Source organism: Gouania willdenowi, chromosome 8 (genome assembly GCF_900634775.1).
Source record: "Gouania willdenowi chromosome 8, fGouWil2.1, whole genome shotgun sequence".
NCBI lineage: Eukaryota > Metazoa > Chordata > Actinopteri > Blenniiformes > Gobiesocidae > Gouania > Gouania willdenowi.
The window spans coordinates 10,056,205-10,076,684 of NC_041051.1; the positions used below are offsets into that span (position 1 = coordinate 10,056,205).

The window sequence follows — 20,480 nt, forward strand, 5'->3', positions numbered from 1 at the left end:
CAGAGATTTTTTTTTGGGGGGGGCTAAATTGCCCAGCCCTAATTTAAATATGATATACATATGTAAATCAGGGCGTGGCCATGTGCGCTCACATCCGCGCTGATTCGGATGTGCAAAGGATAGGTGCGTTAATCCAGTCCTACACAGTTTCATACGTCTGAATTTACATGAGCGTACGCCTGTCTCTGGATTGAGACGTACGCTTATTTCTCGCAGGTCTTTGTACATGAGAGCTGGTGACACGCAACAAACATTTTTATGATGTAAAAACTTGTTTAGTCCAACACTTACCAACAGGAATAACATCATGTCCAGTCTGTCTCTCCATCTCCTCCGACTCCATCTCGGCTTCGTCAAACATCAACAACTCTTCCTCAAACTGTGACGGGCTGTCCTCCCAATCACTGGCCATTTTACCCCTTTTGGCCTGTGATGCACTACCCGTGAAAGGGGCCCCGTTACGCCGTTTAAAGTCCATCCCTAACAGTGAAGAAAAACCAACACAAAATAAAGAAACAGACAGAGATAATGAATGATTAATGTGAATTAGAAAAACATGTCAGAAGAATTACAACTGATTATAAGGTCAGATAAGACCACACTTGCTGTAGATCACATTTTAACTAAATAAGCTGAACCACAAAACCAACCACATAATCAAGTAAGAAAATTAGACAATAGAACAGGGCCGGCCTTCCCGACAGGTAACGCAGGCGGCCTGCTGGTGGGGGGCCAAATTGCACCCCCCATTTTTTTTTAATATATACTAATTTAAAAAGGTATAATAAATGTGAAACACACCCTTCAAATCACTGTACATGTTTTCTTTTAATTAAATAGTATTAAAAATCTGTAACTACACCTGCTAATTTTCTGCCCATATTTATATTTATTTTCATTATTGTTCTATTCTATATAATTCTATTGTTTTCTTTGCACATTGTGTTCTTTGGTTTTAAGATTTGTGTTAATGACTAGTTAAAATAAACAGGAAAGTTTTATATTTTATTTTAAATGTTTATTGCACTCTTTTGCATTGCTTTTGAATTTGCACTATACCTGTAGGTGTTACATTGTATTATTCTAAATTTTAATTTAATTTTTTTTCGAAGCTTTGTTGTGTCATAGAATTGCATTATTTTGTCTTTATTATGTTTAATATTTAAAATGAATAATGTGTACACACTGTGTATAGACTTGGAAAAATAAAATAGCAACAGGGACAGGAAGGGAAATGAGATTTGATGAGCTTTAGATACAATTGTCTAAGTCAGTGGTTCTCAACCTTTTCAGCTCGCGACCACCAAAATAAAGGTTCCAGAGACCGGGGACCCCCACTGTAGCTGAACACAGACATGAACATTGGAGAACAGTTATGTGGAGACAGGGTCATCTATAAGGGGGAATGAAGGGGAGAGATTTTTAGGGCCCATCCATAATGTCAGCAAATTGATGGTCCAATGTTCCATGAATCTGTGTTAACCACATTTATCTATTTATTCATCTGAATAATATCCACTGTTATGTTTATTGCTTATTTGTGCCATAGCATATAATTATCATAAAGATGTAAATAATTGTTTTAATCAGCAATCAGAAATAAAAATGGGTTAAAAAATGAGGGAAAAGTGGTAAAAAAAAATAATAAAAAAAAAAAGGGTTCAAAGTGTCAATATTGACTTTAAAAGTGACAGAAATTAGGGCAGGGGGTTGGGGTAATGTAATTTAAAAAGTAGGAATAATTAGTTTAAACTGGCAAATAATGTTCATGACAATTCGTGATTGTGGTTAAATTGGCATTTTTTTTTTTTAAAAAAAGCATGAAATATGAAAATGAAAGTGGAAAAGTCAATGAAATTTGATGGAGAAGTGGCAGAAATGGGAGTAATGTAGCAAAAATGCATCAAAAGGAGCAAAAAAAAAAAAAATATATATATATATATATATATAAGCAAAATGGGCTCAAATTGAAGGCATCTGGAAACCCCCTCTCAGTGTCTCGCGACCCTAAATGGGGTCCTGACCCCAATGCTGAGAACCCCTGGTCTAATGTGTTTTCTACACAGGAGGAGGAAAAATCATTGCAATTCCAAGAGTTAGAACTACTACAAAGAAGAGACTTAATTTTTCAAAAAAAAAAAAAAACGACTTGTCTGGTTTGTACATAGAATAGAATAGAAAACAGTGTGTATTGTGTTTATAATGACATTTTAAAAGTAAATCCATTACATTCCAGTCATATGTATGCAGTTAAGGACCGATTGGACCGCAAAGACAGGTAATCCAGTCAATAAATAGTGAACCAAGGTCTGCTCTATATTGAGCTGCATCTACTAAACAATAGTATTAATACTGCTGCTGCACAGACGCATTTGTCGAAGCTAAAAACTCAAGTAAAGGCCATGATTTCACACAGGCACATTTCCCAAACCAACAGATCATTATCACTCAGCTAGCATGCTGTAGTAAGAGAAAGAAAGGCTTAGTTTAACAAACGCACCCCTTACTAAAAGAGCTAAATGGTTAAGCTAGCATTGGCAACGGTTAATATAAACATTAAATCCTCAGAGTCCTCTACTAAGAACATATGTCGTTGTCTTTTAAGCTTCAAATGAAGTTCTTAATACCTTATACAGCGTCTTCTTCACCAAAGATCCTCTGAAGCTCCCGCCACTCTTTAATGTGTCAACTTCCCCCGTGAACTCGCGGGAAGTTTCTGTTTCAGGACGTCCAATAGGAGGAGCATAAGGCGGTGACATCATAGATAAGGCGGAAGTGATGTTGTATCAAGCAGGAAATTGGGTGTAACCAAGCCACAACAAAGACGTTTGGTGTTTCCAAACCTGCTGCTACATTACCTGAGTTAGAGTGGCGCAAACAACAGTAGTTTATGTCAAGAAAGTTATAGTGTTTGTATTTTAAATATTTATCCTCAACTACCCGACAGCTAGGCTGCTTAAATGTTCAGGTAAATTGGTCAAAACTATAGCTGTCAACCAATGAACTCACACATACTGTGTTTTGTATTTGTTCTTCATTTTATTCTCAAATTGCTTTTGAAAAAAGAAAGAAATCAGTGGATTGCTTAAAGGTCCTATATCATGCAAATAAACTTGTTTGATCTTTTAACCTTGTTACAATATTAATTCCTTATCAAAAACACCTGCAAAGTATTATTGGGATTCCCTCCTGCATCTCTGAGAAATCCTCAATAATCCAGAGGTGTATTCCATAAAGGAGGGTTAACAAACTCTGAGTCTATCCATAAACTCTGGGTCAACATACCCCACGATGGGAAACTCTGGGTATCTGATTCCATTACAGCTGGTATGAAGTGGGTCAATCAACCCTGAGTATGTAAACCTTGGGTTACTGACGTGCACGCGCCCGATAAAAAGCCATCATCAATGGATCAGAGATGACTCGAGCTGCCATGACAACCAAATGGAAGAGAGTGATTTATTCACCGAAATGGGTGAAATAAGCCGGTGTTTGAGGAATATGAGCCTGTTCTAAAGGTGCGTTCAGTCTTCTGTGAGTATAGTGGCTTAAATCACCCGTAATTAGTCACACTTTTTGGTCCCTTCATCACTTTATCTCTTCAGTGACGAGCGGTGAATAAAATGTGTCTGAGGAGACGTGGCAGCAGCACAGGATGGCTGCATTGAGAGCCCTCCTGTTACACTGGATATAAAGACAGTGATTGCCGCTTGATATCGAATCATTTATATTGATTTTTAGTGTAATATGATACATAAAAATATCGACGTCCTAAAAACTGTCATTGAAATCACTGAAGCGGGACACAAACCCGCAACCTATCATTTCCAAGCGCAGCGTTACAATTCACTGCGCCATGATACCTTCAGAGATGAATGTTTTACAGATTGAAGTGTATAACAATATAAAACAACAAACGAGCCTTAAAAGTTGATTTATTTAAATGATCATCTCCTCCTTTTATATTATCCACAGGTTTGTATTCAGGGAACTTTACTACAGACGTCAGTAGATGTTATAATGCAGATCAACCTCTCAGTGTCTGTCACTTAATGATCTGTAGCCACAATGTTAGAAAGAAAACTACCGTTTGCACACAAAAAAAGCTGCTGGAAGAGAGAGAAAAACATTTAAGAATATTTCACCCAACTTTGACATAAAATAAAAATACTTTTTTCCCATAAGTAGTCCATTATTCATATTTTGATTAACTTAGCACTTCACAGACTACTTGCACGAATAATATTGAGTACTTTTACTGTGTACTTTTTGAGTAACCCTCTGTCAAAATCCTGTACAGATCACAAATTTAAGGATATTTCATTTAACTTTGACATGGAATAAAAAGCTAATTTTCCATAAGTAGTCCATGATTCATATTTCACTGAACTTAGTACGTCCTAGACTACATGCATGCATAACATTGAGTACTTCTACAGTGTGCTTTTTGAGTAATCTTCTGTCAAAATCATATACAGATCACGAATTCTGGATATTTCACCCAACTTTGACGTAGAATAAAAACATAATTTTCCATAAGTAGTCCATGATTCATATTTTGATTAACTTAGCACTTCATAGACTACTTGCATGAATAATATTGAGTACTTTTACTGTGTACTTTTTGAGTAATCCTCTGTCAAATTCATATACAGATCATAAATTTAAGGATATTTCACTTAACTTTGACATGGAATAAAAAGATAATTTTCCATAAGTAGTCCATGATTCATATTGAGTAACTTAGCACTTCTGACAGAGGATTACTCAAAAAGTACACAGTAAAAGTACTCAATATTATTCATGCAAGTAGTCTATGAAGTGATAAGTTAATCAATTGTGTCTCATTGTGATTACCCTAAGCACAAAAAAACAACGTGCGGCTGATTTGACCAGACAAACGCGAACCACGGCTGGCTTGACCGCAGTCCTCTGCTCTCTGAGCTGCTTCTCTGCCCTCTTCCTGAAAACAATCGGTTCAAATGCTTGTGACATGACTAGCATTCTGAACCATCTCTCAAGAGTTATGGGTAAAATTAAGGAAGCAATAAGTAAACAGTGGTCATATGATTGGGGATTCAAACTTTCTGCAATCACGTCCTGTTACATGATCCTCACAAGAAAGAAAGGAATACATAAACAGAGCCTGAAGCTATATGGACAAGACATGGAAACATTTTTTAAATGTCTGGGCATTTGGTTAGAAGAGAAGGGCCTATGGAAGACACATGTGGTGAAGGTGGAATTGAAACGTTAAAAAGTTGTTAATTTAATGAGAGCAATAGTGCGGCAAGAATGGGGAGCAGATAAACAGGCATTGTTGTATATTCATAGGGCTCTGATGAGATCAACAATAGACTATGGTTGTTTTGTTTATGGTGCAGCTGCCAAAACACACTTGGATAAGATTGACAGAGTAGTAAAGTATTAAAAAAAATAAATAAATAGATACAAGTATTTTAATACAAAATACATTCTAAAATATGTTGTTAGAGGTGATAATGTCATTTTCTGTATCGTCAAAATACAAATCTCGATATATCTTGAATCTCGATATATTTGCCGGGCCTAGAGAAGTAAACAGGTATAACTTAACATTTAAAAGTTTTAAACAAAGAATAAATAAAGGAACAATTATGTGACAGAATAATGTGTACAAATATAATGTAAGAAGAATTATATTTATGTATGAGCTAAAAAAAAAAAGAGAGAGAGAGAAACCTAAATAATAAGCTCTCTTTGAGTGCAGGGTAGAGATACATAATGGGTAAGGTAAGGAGTGAGGAATATTTTAGCCTCATTAAAATTTGCTACTGTAGATGAGGATGTCAGACTAATTTATTTATTTATTTTTTTAAATTTAATTTTATTTGTCAAAGGTCAACACTACAAGAAGTGCAATCATTATGAGACAGAAATGCATGTTTTTTTTAATTGCAAATGAAATAAATTAATTTATTTTGTTGCTTAATTCTGACCATCACCAGCCCTCCTTAAGGAAGGGTAAGAAACATTTTATTATAGGGAGGATGTAAAAGGGAGAGCAGTGTTACACCTAAGTGGAGGGGGAGGGGGAGGGGAACGGGGGGAGAGACCCAAGGTAGGAAATAGAAAGGGTGGGGAAGAATTGATGATCTTACAGTGAGAGTGAGATGTGAAGTTGTAGAACATATGTAATTAAGCCAGTCTGGTGACAAGTGTGAAGCTTAGGTATAATGGTGGTGGCTGTGGACAGAGGGAAGGAGGGAGTGGTAGTACCTAAAACAGGTATTTGGGATCAACGTGTTCAAAGTTAAGCCCAGTACGAGTTTTATCCCACATCCCAAGGCGTGCCAGTGCATCGTACACCAGGAGTCATCCCGGGTCCGCAGACGCAGCTAGGCCAGTAGAAAGAGTGGTAAATGGTAAATGGACTTGATTTTTTATAGCGTTTTATCCCCACACTGAAGCAGTCCCAAAGCGCTTTACATATCAGCTCATTCACCCAATCACTCTCACATTCACACACCAGTGGGACAGGACTGCCATGCAAGGTGCGAGTCGACCACTGGGAGCAACTTAGGGTTCAGTGTCTTGCCCAAGGACACTTCGACACATGGTCAGGTACTGGGCTCGAACCCCCAACCTCTCGACCAGAAGACGACCCACTACCACCTGAGCCACGGTCGCCCACAGAGTGGGGGCCAAGGAGCCCCAGGCTACCCCCCCCACGGCAGAGCAGCCACCCAGATGCCCCCGAGATCCCAGGCCGAGAAGCAGCCACCGCCCCCCACACACACACATCCGAGAAAGCCCCAAGGAGCCAAGGACCCAGCGCATCCTGCCACAGACCCCAACCCCAAACCCCAAGGCCCCCCACCAACATCACCCCCCCCACCAACATCACCCCCCCCCCCCCCCCCCCCCAGCCACACCCCCGCACCCAACCCCCTGAGGGGAAGACCCGGAGAGCCCCCCGCCCGAGACCCCAGCGGAGGAGCCAAGACCCACAGACGGCCAGAGCCGCGCTAAAAGGGCAGCCGGCGGGCCCAGAGCCAGCAGGGACCGGACCCCAGGCCAGAAGGACCCGGAACGGAAGCAGCACTGGGAGCACCCCCCCCAGGGACGACGACCACGCCCATAGCCGCCTAGGGCACCAAAATTCCCATAGCCACCTTGGGCAAGTCGCCCCGCCGGCCCCCAGGTGCACCGGCTGAGCACCCCAGAGCGAGCCAGATCACCTTTTCTCAACGATGAGCAACCCACCCAACCCATCAAAGGGCCCAGCCACACCGCAGAGCCCGGCCTCACAGGGCGCCTCCCCAGCAGGGGCCACCCAGCGCCACACCCGCAGACATGGCTAGGGCGCAGCCCGCACCACCCGCCCCGGAAGACATCCGCCAGACCCAGACTAATTTAGACCTCTTTCACTCTCTGAACTTTCAATAACCAAGAAAAGCATCACTCACAATTACTTCTAAGAATACGTTTTAAAATAATAAATATGTCTATGCAAACCAGATGCTTTAGATTCTATTGTAAGGCGACCAGTGGAAACTTGTTCAATGATTGATTCATATCTAATGTCACTGGTCACGTTGTAATTTCAAACTGTTCTCTGCGCTCTGGGAAAAACTTATAAATAACTCCTCACAGCAAAAAATAAAATAAAGCCCTTCTTGCACACGTTAGAGTCAGTAATAAAATGACCCTGTGCTTCAGCCAATGGGGTTCCTCAGCAGGTGGAGACTCCCATAGACACAGACACCACCGTCACGTTGTTTCAAGGGGCGGGGACAAAGAGGACCTTCTGGCCAATTGAAGTGGAGTTGGCAAATAACACACACTGGCGATCCCGCCCCTTTCACGCTGTCTCCTCCCACCGTGTTCCTGCACGGAGCGCACGAGCCTTCCATCCCACTACGTGACAGAGGACGCACTACGCCAGTGTCTGACACTTAACCACAGTCCCTCCCCCTTCCCTTCATCCACTCTCTGCTGTGATCCGTGGGGGGTTTTTGGGGGATTGAAAGCGACAGCTGCGGATGTGTTGTTCATCTTTGCGAGGTCGAGGCTAAACCAAAGCGTGAGTAGACATGTATCTCTTCATTTACACGCCGGGATGAAACGATAAACTTCTTCCTATATGTCATGTCCGGACGCGGTGTCCTCGGTGCTTTTGCGCAGCTGTGTTGCGGTCTGTGCTTGATGTCACGTTCGCCTCGCGACTTATGAGTCACAGACAGAGGCATGCGAGTATTAAATGTCCATCCCTGGGCTTTAAGGTGGGTGTTAGGGCCTAGTTTGGGGATAGAGGTCATCTTTTGGCCTTCTGCACAATGTGCTATTCACAAAACCTGTAGAGGAGGTAGTATTATGATGGCTGCTTTTTTTTTTTTTTTTAATTTATTTATTTATTTATTTTTTTAAATTAAATAATGCCAGTAAAGTTAAACAACACTGTGATATTAACTGTCAGAGTTTTGGCATTACTGTGGCACAGAATCAAAGAACGTTTGTACATTAGGATTTTTAAAATGTGAATAAATCATGATGTATGTCTCCACAATGAAATACCAGAGGCACTGCTACATGCAAAATGCAACACCTTCTTGTGCTGGTTTGTTGTCAAGGCAAAGCAAATGTGTTTGTATAGCGCATTTCATACACAAGGCCATCCTCCAATGTGCCTTACATAATGGAAAAAGTGCAAGAGAAACCATTTAACAGCCTGAAAATCAATAAGATCATTAAAATCAGCACTAAAAGGCTTTAAAATAATCAACAATAACATGATTAAAAATCTCCCTCTATAAGGTGTGGATCACTTATTGATCTGTTTCTGTCTGTGTCCTGTTAAATCTGCAGCTCTACACAAACCCTTTAACTGTAGAACAGTACACAGATCCATTCTAGTGCTACAGCACTTTAGACTGTGCTGTTTGATCAAATTCTGAATGCAACCTTTTAAAATAGTGTTTTTGCAGAATAATACATGTGTACCACATTTTTGCACATAGTAGTAATTTACTGTCAATTTTATTTTTTCATCACAAAAAAAAAAAAATGAAGAGAAATGTGACATGTTAACATGCTGAAAGTTAGCTTCACCTTTGGCCATGTCTGCTCACACAGAGCAAACATAGTCCACACACAGACTTAATTTACAGCTATCTGGATTACTCAATGATTTGCAGTGCGTTTAATGAGGTGAACGCTATACCCTGAAATCTTAAAAAAATAAAATGAAAAAAAAGTGAAAATGGTAAAAAAAAAAGAAAGAAAAGTGTGTTTCTTAGAGGGAAATGGCAGTAGGAGTTGTGAAACAGGGTTTGTAGTTCATTGATAAGGGGCGGTTGTTGGTCAATAGGATGTCTCTCTGTTGTGTCACACTTGGTGCTGGTAGTAGTTAAAATCCATACCTACTTTTTATTCACAGGTGGTTTTGATTCTGGGTCATTTTTGTTTTAATGAAAATGAAAAAAAAAAAAAACTTTATTTATTATTTGAACATGACAGTGCATGTTAATGAACAAACATGGAATGCATTAGGGGTGGGAACCTCTGGGTAACCGATAACGATTATCTCACGATATGACAATATTGCGATTACCGATATATAGGTCAGAAATCAATCTATGATAATCTATTATATAAGAAGAAAAAAAAGATTAAGTGAAAAATTACAATTTTTATTTTATATCTCTGAAAGACAATAAATTGAAAAAGTGTCCTATGAACAGTGACACTATTTTAGTGCAACATTTCTGTAAATAAGTGTCAACATACCAATGTAAGTATCTCCAATAGTGCTTTCTGTAAACAAAAATATGGTCTTTCTTACCAGTGACACCATCATGGAGCAATATTCCAGTAAACAATATATTTGTTCCTTCAACAAACAGTGACAACATTTCTGTGAAGACTTACCTGCACATTTTAGTAAAAAAGCAGAAAAGGTTTTGAAAATAATAAAATAAATCTTAAATCCAAAAAATCTATTTATTTTTTAAATTGATAGCATATCGATAATCGTTCGTGCGAAAAAATATTGCGATATTTCGAAGTATCGACATATTGTCACACTCCTAGAATGCATGCATGTAAAGACATCGGATTGTAGCCAAAGGCTAGTTTGCATCCGTAGTCCCACGGGCTAGGGTCACACAGGGGTCACAAAACATTGCAGAATAAAATTTACATCTACAGTAAGTACATGATTATCTATAAATTATCAAAAGCCCTATATACAATAATCAAATTAGACTTACAAATTAATTCAGCTTCACAACCACTCATTCATGTTCACATATTTTACATAATGTGCATATTACAGAATAAAGAAATTTAATATGAAATACAACATACCCACTAATGTGTGCATGTTTTTTTTACTGGTGATTCTTATTTAGTAAATGTGACCTCTTCTCTTGTCATCAGTTGAGTTTTTGGCATCGTAGTGGAACACAAGACTATATCATGTGATTTGTATTCCCAACTGTAAGGTGTGTTCTATATTTACCCAGCATGCCGTTGGCTCGCAGCCTGTCCGTCACCTCCCTGTCAGGGTTGGAGGAATGGGACGAGGAGTTCGATTTGGAGGATGCAGTGCTCTTTGAAATTGCCTGGGAAGTTGCCAACAAAGGCAAGTGTTTGTAAATGCACCACCATCACAGCCTATTAGGGCTGGGCGATATGAACCAAAACCCATATCTCCATATTTTTTCTCAAAATGGCGATATACGATATTAATGTCCATATTTTTAACTCAATGAAGTCTTACCAGAAAGACTTTTCTGGGTTAAATTTGCTGATAAAAAATGCCCCACAGGCACATTTATGAACAGCTGCACAATATGTGCCACTTTTGGCTTTTTCCCCTATAAGGGACAGCACGTGTGAGTGAGTTTTGTAGTGTGGCGATGAATTTTTAAGGCAAGGTCTGGGTTAGGACGCACTCAGAAATCTACTTAACTATGCTTTTATTATGCTCTTCTGAGAAGAAATGAAAGCACTGACTCCTAAAACAAGTACTTTAATATAAAATAAGCTATAAAATATAGGACACTGTTTGACTGTACTGTTTAAATAATATTAAATATATGTAAGATGTGATTGTAGAGATAAAAACAAGTTAAAAAAAAGAAGGTATATCTTGATATAGACGATATTGTCATTTAGTATATCACCAAAATAGAAACCTCGATATATTGCCCAGCCCTATGACAAATATGTGTCAAATATTGGGTATTTTTACAGTTTATCTTTATTAGAGGCATACAAGTGTGTTGGATTCACATGTCTGCGTGTCAACTATGTGGTTCATTCCGTGCATGTGTCAAGTTGGAGGCATCTACACCGTCATCCAGACCAAAGCCCGTCTGACCGCGGAGGAATGGGGGGAGAACTATTTCCTGGTGGGCCCCTATGTTGAGAGCAACGTGCGCACACAGGTGGAGCTGATTGAGCCCACCAACCCTATCCTGAAGCGGACCATTGACAAAATGAACTCCTCTGGCTGTAAGGTACTACCACATATACACCGTAAACATACACTCACGCCTCCCAGTTAAAGTTACAGGTTCCTTTTCAAGGGCACACGGTGCTTACGTAAGTCATGGCCACTGAACCTAAACCTGACTGATAGCCCAGTGACATTTAACCACAAAGGTTAGAGGTTGTATCAGTGTCCCCCCCCCACACATCCCCCACCCTTTCCACACAGACTCACTCCAGAAATAGAGAAGCAATGGTGATACTTTTCATGCTTTATGCTGAGTCACTCTGGGAGTGCTGTGGAATTATCAGTCAAATCAAGAAGGAGTGGTTCTACTGGTGTGGCAATTTTATTATTTCCAGTATGTTCTCGATCAGTGATTCCCAAACTTTTCACAGTCCCGTACCCAGAGGTGACAAGTAACAAAGTATAAATACTTTGTTATAAGGCTGGACGATTTTGCTAAAAAAAATAAATAAAAAAAACGAGTTTTGATTAGATTTAAAATTTTTTTTTTCAATGCACTTAAAAATGAGTGCAGACATCAGATATATTGTCAAAAGTGCAACTTTATTGCTGTGATTGTCCTCAAGAGTTAAAATGCATAGAATAATCCCAAAATAAAAAGTAAATGAGGCTCTGTCATTCAACAATTTCAAGATTTAATCCAGGTTTAAGCAAAAGTGCAACAGCGCCTTCACAGTAGCTTACATTTTCTGATTAAGATATCAGATAAATACATATTTTATAACATTACAATTAAAACATCTCAGCATAGTGTGAATGAAAAATGTAACATGTCTGTGGCACACACACTCAAAGGGTAAACAAAGAGAGGGCTGGCTCACATCACGCTACAATAACCCACAAGAACGGAACGCTAAAAAGTCTGAAAAAACTGTGGTGAGAAAAAAATAAAAAATAAAATAAATAAATTGAATTTGCAAAATCGTTTTTATCTACAAATTTGATAAATCGATTTTTTTTGCCCAGTTCTACTTTGTTACTGTATTTAAGTAGTTTTTGTGCTATCCTGAGTATGTATTTTTTGGTGATTTCTTAGTTTTATTCCTTTCTTTTTAAATCAAATATCTACTTTGATCTCTAATCTTTCTCAAAAGTCTTTTTCTGAATTTTGTTTTTTTGTTTGTTGAAGCTGAAAATCCACTTTCACACAAAGACGTGGTGGCAAAAGGAATCGAGCACATTTTTGCTATTTCAAAGCAATGTCGCTCTCACCATATTTGCACTTTTTTTGACAAGATTTTCACCACTAGAGGGCAGTCTTACATAGGCTAATGTGTCATTTGTGGCAATGTATGGAGGCTCCTGACTGCTGCTCTATTTATATTCTAGTTTCCAATGTTGTCAAGTTGTTTTTAATTTTTATTCAGGTACCCCCTATGACAACTCTAGGGATATCCATACCCCACTTTGGTAACCTAGGTTTTAGATCAAATCTAAAGTTAAGTTTTTGAGAACATGAAATTTTATTTTAGGTTAAACTTCAGTACTGGGATGCTTCTGCAGTTTGATAAGCTTAATGTAGCCTTTTTTAATTTTTTTAAAATAAAAATTTTAATTTTTTAAAATTAATATATAAAACTTGGATGCCATGTAATTAGTTCTGTACAAGTAGAAGCACACACAGGAAGATAAGAAAAGGTTGATGTAAATTTGCCAAACAAGAAGTAGGGCTGCACAATTAATCAAATCATGATCACGATTTTAGTTGCCACAATTAAATTTACCTGATCGTCGGCAATATTTACATTTAAAAAAAAAAAAAAAAAAACTCTCTCTGCACTCTTTAATAATATTTATTCCGTTAGCCTTTGGTAAATTTAAAATTCTTATTTAAAGCTTCATTTTGCAATGTAAACTGTACACATATTGTTTGTTTGAAAACACAGATAGTTTTTAATTACATGATAATAAATAATTGTGATTATAGTCATGATTATCATTTTGGCCATAATCGTGTAGAAGCTGCTTTTTCAACTGTTAATGTCCATAAACCCTCATACATACTCTATTTATTTTTACTTCCTTCTTCAATGTGTTGTTTTTCTCCATATATAAAAGCATTTTTAAAAGAGTTACAAAAACATTTTCTGACTAGAAACTGATTTTTTATCCGAGGTCTACTTTGGCCGCTGGCTCATTGAAGGCAGCCCCTACGTTGTTCTGATTGACGTGGCGTTCACCGCCTGGTCGCTGGACCGCTGGAAAACTGAGCTTTGGGATCTCTGTGCCATCGGCGTGCCGTGGTTCGACCGGGAGGCAAACGACGCCGTGCTGTTCGGCTTCCTGACAGCCTGGCTTCTTGGAGAGGTCGGACAATCACGGTGCACAAAGAAAACACTAAGATTAGGAAAAACAATTTGAATTGAGTGTTGATTTAGTTAAATTATATGCAGTATATATCACCTGTTTTAATGGAATAACATGACGTGTTTACTAAATAAAAGATCTTTTGTCACAGTTTGCAGCTCAGTCTGAGGATCCTCCACACATCGTGGCCCATTTCCATGAGTGGTTGGCCGGATTAGGTCTCGTCTTATGTAGAGAAAGGCAGTTGTCTATAGCAACCATTTTTACCACTCATGCTACTCTGCTGGGACGCTACTTGTGTGCTGGAAACGTAGACTTTTACAACAACCTTGCAAAGGTAAGTGTTTTTTTTTCTTTTCTCTTTTCTTCTTTGAGTGTCACCGATCTATTGTGTAATAATAATGTTTTTTTAAAAAGGCAATTTAATCTTAAAAAATATCTTATTTTATTTGTGGCAGTTCCTTAAGGGCCGTATTCTCCCAAGCGCTTAAGTCAAAAAAGCCACGCAGCTGTGCTGTTTTTGTTAATTTTATCAAATCAACATTGTTTATCAACGAAGGTGTTTCAAATTAAATGTGCGATTTATCATTTTTACGGATTTTAATGACATTTACAAGCGTTAGGAAAACTCCATGTTCCGTGATTTCTAGACAGCCCCAAAAAATTGACATCATGGCCCAGTCTGCCTCCTTTGCTTCAGACCACCTTCATTCACATACTTGCGTGCTTTTGGTCGGTTTATGCGCGGTGGGCGTGTCAGGAACCTGGATCAGAGAATACGCATAGGAGAGAGGCGCGTAAAAAAGTGCTTAAGTTCAGACCGGAGAATAGGGCCTTTAGTGAATAAAGTAAAATCTTTGCCTATATCCTCAAAAACCTTATTCTATAAAGGATTGGGCTGAACTATGATAAATAAAGGGGGCGTGGTTTCAAACTCTGGACTATAACCCGCTAATTTTTTTCACACTTTGAACCCTGCAGCTTAAACAGTGACGCAGTATATATTCTTTGCTCTTTCTGTGTTCTACAGCTGTCCTCCTCCTTCACTCTTAATGTTTGTGTGTTATTCAGTTTAATGTAGATAAGGAAGCCGGGGACCGACAGATCTACCACCGGTACTGTTTGGAGAGGGCGGCCACTCACTGCGCCCATGTTTTCACCACAGTATCGCAAATCACAGCTATAGAAGCAGAGCACCTGCTGAAGAGGAAACCAGGTGTGTAGAGGTGAACTCATGTGTGACATAATTTTTCTGGACAGTTCGGTCTGTTATCTCACAATCACTGGTTCAGAGCTCTAATCCTGCCAAACAAGGGTGTCATGAGTTTCCTGCTATTCAGTGATCCAGAGTGTAGTAATTTTTGCAGATATGAATACTTTAACTGTTCTCTTTTCCCACAGATGTCATCACCCCTAATGGGCTCAACGTGAAAAAATTCCAGGCTGTGCACGAGTTTCAAAACCTCCACGCTCAGAGCAAAAACCGCATTCAGGAGTTTGTCCGGGGTCATTTTTATGGGTCAGAACACACACATTCCAAACCTCTTTTATTCACATCAGAGAAATGTTGTTTTTCTCATGCTTGTCCTGTAAATGTGGCGCTAAAAGAAGCCTTCTCTACCATCAGGCAACTTGACTTCAACATGGACAAGTGCTTGTTCCTGTTCATAGCTGGGAGATATGAGTTCTCCAATAAAGGAGCCGACCTCTTCCTTGAGGCTTTAGCCCGTCTCAATTATCTCCTCAGAGTACGTTTATTTAAACAACACCACACACACACACACCCAGTCATGTGTTTGAGTGTTAATAAAAGCTATCTGTAATGTCCTAACAGGTCAACCACAGCGACGTGACCGTCATCGCCTTCTTCATCATGCCAGCTCGGACAAACAACTTTAACGTGGAGACCTTAAAGGGCCAAGCAGTCAGGAAGCAGCTCTGGTGAGGCAAAAGATTTAAACTAAAACATTAGTTTTCAGATCGCACACCTCGACTTGGGTAAATTAGCGCATGCCTCATGTTTTCTTTGGTGTTGTCTTTGACAGGGATACCGCTCAGACGGTGAAGGAGCGCTTTGGGAAGAAGCTTTATGAGTCACTTCTACAGTGAGTTTATGAACATTTTGTTTCCTAAACCTAGCAACAAAAAAAAGACTGAGGCTGTGTTTGAAATCGCATACTAACACTACACACTCAGTGAGTATAGACTGTCTACTATATACTCTTGGTATGATTAGGATGATGAGCGCTCCCACTGAAGTATACTTCCAAGTTTCCCAAGATGCATTTGAAACTTACAATGACAAAAACCTGAAGCACACTGAGGGTAAATATATCTGTTGATTCTCCATCTTTGAAAGTTCTGAAAACATTTTAAGCGATAAAGTGACCAAGTAGAATATCAACATGTGGTCATTTGATCCATAAAACTCACGGAAACACATTTCATGATGACATTTTGGAGATTTTCAGAGACCTTCCATTGTGCTACTGACTAAACTTCCTGTTAACTTCAAAATAAGAGCCCTATTTACAAAAGCGTTAAAGAACTAATAGAAGACAGGAAGAGATGCTTTTGTTTTGAAAGGGGAATGTTTGACTTTTAGCTTAAAGCCGGTCCCAGGACGATTTTATATTACGCTCGCTATGCATCATGCGGCACTTGAGTTCGACGAGTGTGCCCATCGATCTAGTATACATCCTGGTATTTCTCGCGTACTCAATCTTTTCATACTATAATGTGAACGCACTACATACTCATTTTGACGCCAGACTTAGTATGAGTAGTGTGTTAGTAAGACATTTCGTACACAGACTGAAAGTACCTGAGATGATGAGCTTAACCCTCAGCCCATTAAATGCAAGGTGCACTTTGAACAGGATGGGAACAGGATGGGAGTTCTAAACAGGGCTAATGGCAATTTTCAGAGTTCAAACAGACATGCATGTGTTTAGACTGAAGTAGGGAATATCTATGGAAAAACAAATGCAATGAAAACTCCTTAGATAAAGAGCATCTAGGTTCAAACCTGCTGTAAGGCACCACACCTTAAATGATGATTCCTGTTTGTTTGCAGTGGACAGCTGCCAGACGTGTCCAAAATGCTGGACAAGGAGGACTTTACCATCATGAAGCGTGCCATTTTTGCAACCCAAAGACAGTCTCAGCCTCCAGTCTGCACCCACAACATGCTGGAAGACAATGGCGACCCCATCCTCAACTCTGTCCGCCGTATCGGCCTGTTTAACAGCTCCTCAGACCGGGTCAAAGTAGGTGTTCTGTGATTTCGATGGACTTTCTTAGTGCTGAGTATTCAGACTCAGTGTTCAGATGGTCAAGGCTTGTATATCTTAATGAATGGCTTCTTCCCTGTTAGATCATTTTCCATCCAGAGTTCCTTTCATCCACTTCACCTCTTCTTCCAATGGACTACGAGGAGTTTGTTAGAGGCTGTCACATTGGTGTCTTCCCTTCTTACTATGAACCCTGGGGCTACACACCAGGTACGCAAGCCAACAAGTATTTCATGTGTGTGTATTTACGATGCTCATTATGAGTCTATTTTTTGCCTTTCATTAGCTGAGTGCACAGTAATGGGGATTCCATCCATCTCCACCAACCTGTCAGGCTTTGGTTGTTTCATGGAGGAACACATTGCAGACCCCTCAGCATACGGTCAGTGCTTTTTACAATCCAGTGATGTTTAGTTTAGATTTTGCTGATCCATTGCACGTTAGCCAGAATGATATGCTAATTCACTGGTTCGCAAACTTTTTTGGGTATTCCCCACCTGTTTTTTTTTCATAAATATTTTTATTATGGGCTTTTTCAAAGTGATATGATTTTCAATTTTACTTGCAGAGCAATTCAGAAATGCTTGAAATACTTGTTTTATACAAATTTAAAGAACAAATATAAACAGAAAAAGCAATACTATTTTTTTGAATAGCTCCAAGACTCACACAGGGCCTTTCGAGAACATGGCTTCTCTTAGGGTATTCCCCACTTTGAACAAAGGTGAACATTCAACCCCCACCTACGGCCATCGCCCCCCCAAATAATCCTAACAAACACATTTTCAAATTTATTGAACTAACAGGGAACAAGTAACATCATGTTTCAAAAACTAAATCACCTGCATAAAAAGCAAAAGTAAAAGTGCAGTGGTCAAAATACAGGAAATAAAAAGTCACAGTTTGATCCACTACTGAGTGAAACAAGCTGTCATATGCAGATGAGGATGGACCAGAAACTGTTTATTTTTATATTGTATATTTTAATGAGGTTCAGCTCAGGTCGCTTCAAACAATTGATATTTAAAACTGTGTATTATGGAAGCCAATAGTTCTGTTTCACAGCAAACATCCCTCTGTATTAAAGCAGGATGCTCTGAGGCCGCATTATTTCCTCATATCTCCATCTAACTCTGTCATTCTTTACAGCGATGATGTTGATGATCAAGGAGAGAGATTTTAACTGTGACTCGGACAGAAGAATGCAGCCGATCCTCAGTTACACTGCAATCAAATCATCCTGTTACATTGTTTATCAATGAAGGCGTTTCAAATTAAAAGTGAACTTTATCATTTTCATGGATTTCAATGACATTTACAAGCGTTGGGAAAACTCCATGTTCCGTGATTTCTAGACAGCCCAAAAAAATGACATCACCACCTCCTTTCCTTCAGCCCACCTTCATTCACAGACTACACGGTTTTACTCTACTTACGTGAGGTGGGCGTGTCAGGAACCTGGACCAGAGAATATGAGTAACTGCAGGCGTGCAAAAAAGCGCTTTAGTTCAGACGGGAGAATAGAGCCCTAAATGAATTTATTTTATTGCATAATTATGACCATCACCAGCCCTTTCTAAGGGTAAGAAACACTTTATTTAGTGAAGGCAATTAATTTTTTAAGTTATTTTAAATAATTAATTTTGCACTTTTGTTCCCAGTCTAACCATTTAATGCTATTTTAGTTTCTGCTACATTTTTAGGCTTCAAGTTCTCATTATTACTTTCTATGTGTGTAGGCATTTTTTTTTATGTTATTGATCTTTATTGTCAATGAAGAAAGGCATTTAAAAAGATGGGCATGAAATTGAAAAGTTTGTCATGCTCCACCTGTCATGTCTCCCTTCCCCACCAGGGGGCGCGACACATACATTGAGAAGCCCTGCACTAATTCTAGCTGTGCATTTTCCTGTTTGCAGGTATTTACATTCTGGATCGGCGGTATCGAGGGGTTGATGAGTCGTGTAACCAGCTCACGTCCTACCTGTTCCAGTTCTGCAAACAGAGCAGGCGTCAGCGGATCATCCAGAGGAACCGCACCGAGCGCCTGAGTGACCTCCTGGACTGGAAGTACCTCGGCCGGGTGAGATTTACAGACGATGATGGTTATTGCTGTGAGGTAAACTGAAAATTGTTGTTTCATTTGCTCTGCTTTAGTATTATATATCTGCACGTCACATGGCTCTTGCGAAGGCCTTTCCTGATGCCTTCATGTATGAACCTAATGAGCCCACTTCAGTAAGTTGATTTAACAATTTGTTTACCTCTTTCTTTAATATTTCACGTAGAATTCTAACGCTTCCGTCCCCTTTCTCAGACCACTGGTTTCCGATACCCCCGACCAGCCTCTGTGCCTCCGTCTCCGGCTCTGTCCCGCCACTCCTCCCCACGCCACAGTGAGGGTGAGGACAACGACGAAGACGAGCGCTACGATGAGGATGTGGAGGCAGAGAAGGATCGACTGAATATCCGACAGCCTACCAGTCTTCCATTCAAGAACAAGCTGTCTCTGTCCCAAACAACCAGTGGTGACGAGGAAAGTGTCACAAGCGATAAAAACTGAGACCCCAACTTAATCCGTTATAAACAATCTTTAGTACTCACAAACTCCACCAAGGTGTGTTGTAGTGTAAATACACATTTAGTTTGGATAAACTGTGAAAAACGGTATTAGCCAGTGTCTTCCTAGCCTTTCTGTACCTCAATTTCTTCAAACTGCTGTCACTACTATCCGGAGTGTTTAGTTACATAGGAAAAATAACCAGTAATTTACTGATAAACGAAGACACTGAAGTTTCTAACTCGAAATTAGAATGTCAATCAGGATTGCTGGATTTTATGAGGTAGCCTACTAACACTGGACATCACAGGTGTAAAACAAAAACATTTGAGTCAAGGTGAGTTTTATACTTGATTTACAGGTAGATCACAGTGGATAAAACCGTAACCATTGCGTTTGTACCAGTTTGACATCTTTACGTGGTCAGAGCTCACATCAGACATGATTCTCTTCTGTTAGTTTTTGTGTAAAAAAACAAATGGCATTCTCTTTGTGAGTGTGTTGTGTGTTGTCATTGTGTTCCCGTGCCTTACTATCAAATACCCATGATCAATCACATACCCTTTGGGGGGAAAATTCTCACTTTAAATGTTCAGCATTGTGAAAGCAAAACAGGTTAAAACTGCTTTGATTTCAGGTTGCGGACATCACAGTGTTGTGACAAGTATTGACTACTTGTTTTCATGAGATAAAAAAGGTTTCATTGAGTGTTCCCTATCACTCCCCGTAAGAGTCAAATCCTACACTCTGCTATCTTACACAGTTGAACATTTGATTAAACTGAATTATGTCCCCTATCGTATTTTACAAAAATATC

The 20,480-nt window shown here is 39.4% G+C and overlaps 2 protein-coding genes across 2 annotated transcripts in view; one reads left to right on the top strand and one right to left on the bottom strand.

The window, feature by feature from the left end:
* The window catches only part of pold1 (polymerase (DNA directed), delta 1, catalytic subunit), a 28,885-nt gene extending 26,141 nt beyond the window's left edge, over positions 1-2,744 (bottom strand). The window contains exons 1-2 of the mRNA XM_028455975.1: positions 2,628-2,744; positions 292-480 (exon numbers count right to left, since the gene is read on the bottom strand). Coding sequence (XP_028311776.1) covers positions 292-478 — 187 coding nt within the window. The 5' untranslated portion in view covers positions 479-480; positions 2,628-2,744. The remainder of the gene's footprint in view (positions 1-291; positions 481-2,627) is intronic.
* Positions 2,745-7,888: 5,144 nt separating this feature from the next.
* gys1 (glycogen synthase 1 (muscle)) lies at positions 7,889-20,478 on the top strand. Its single transcript, XM_028455980.1, has 16 exons — positions 7,889-8,065; positions 10,506-10,624; positions 11,323-11,504; positions 13,619-13,810; positions 13,962-14,147; positions 14,882-15,026; positions 15,212-15,329; positions 15,438-15,558; positions 15,645-15,751; positions 15,856-15,915; positions 16,887-17,079; positions 17,187-17,313; positions 17,390-17,485; positions 19,023-19,186; positions 19,261-19,341; positions 19,421-20,478. The coding sequence occupies exons 2-16, from the start codon at positions 10,507-10,509 to the stop codon at positions 19,664-19,666; spliced, it is 2,136 nt and encodes a 711-aa protein (XP_028311781.1). The 5' UTR covers positions 7,889-8,065; position 10,506; the 3' UTR covers positions 19,667-20,478.
* The last annotated feature ends 2 nt before the right edge of the window (positions 20,479-20,480 follow it).

Coding starts and splice junctions, on each gene's coding strand:
- gys1 (XM_028455980.1), top strand. CDS start 10,507: ATGCCGTTGGCTCGCAGCCTGTCCGTCACCTCCCTGTCAGGGTTGGAG. Junction 10,625..11,322: donor CTGGGAAGTTGCCAACAAAG/GCAAGTGTTTGT, acceptor GCATGTGTCAAG/TTGGAGGCATCTACACCGTC. Junction 15,027..15,211: donor CCTGCTGAAGAGGAAACCAG/GTGTGTAGAGGT, acceptor CTTTTCCCACAG/ATGTCATCACCCCTAATGGG.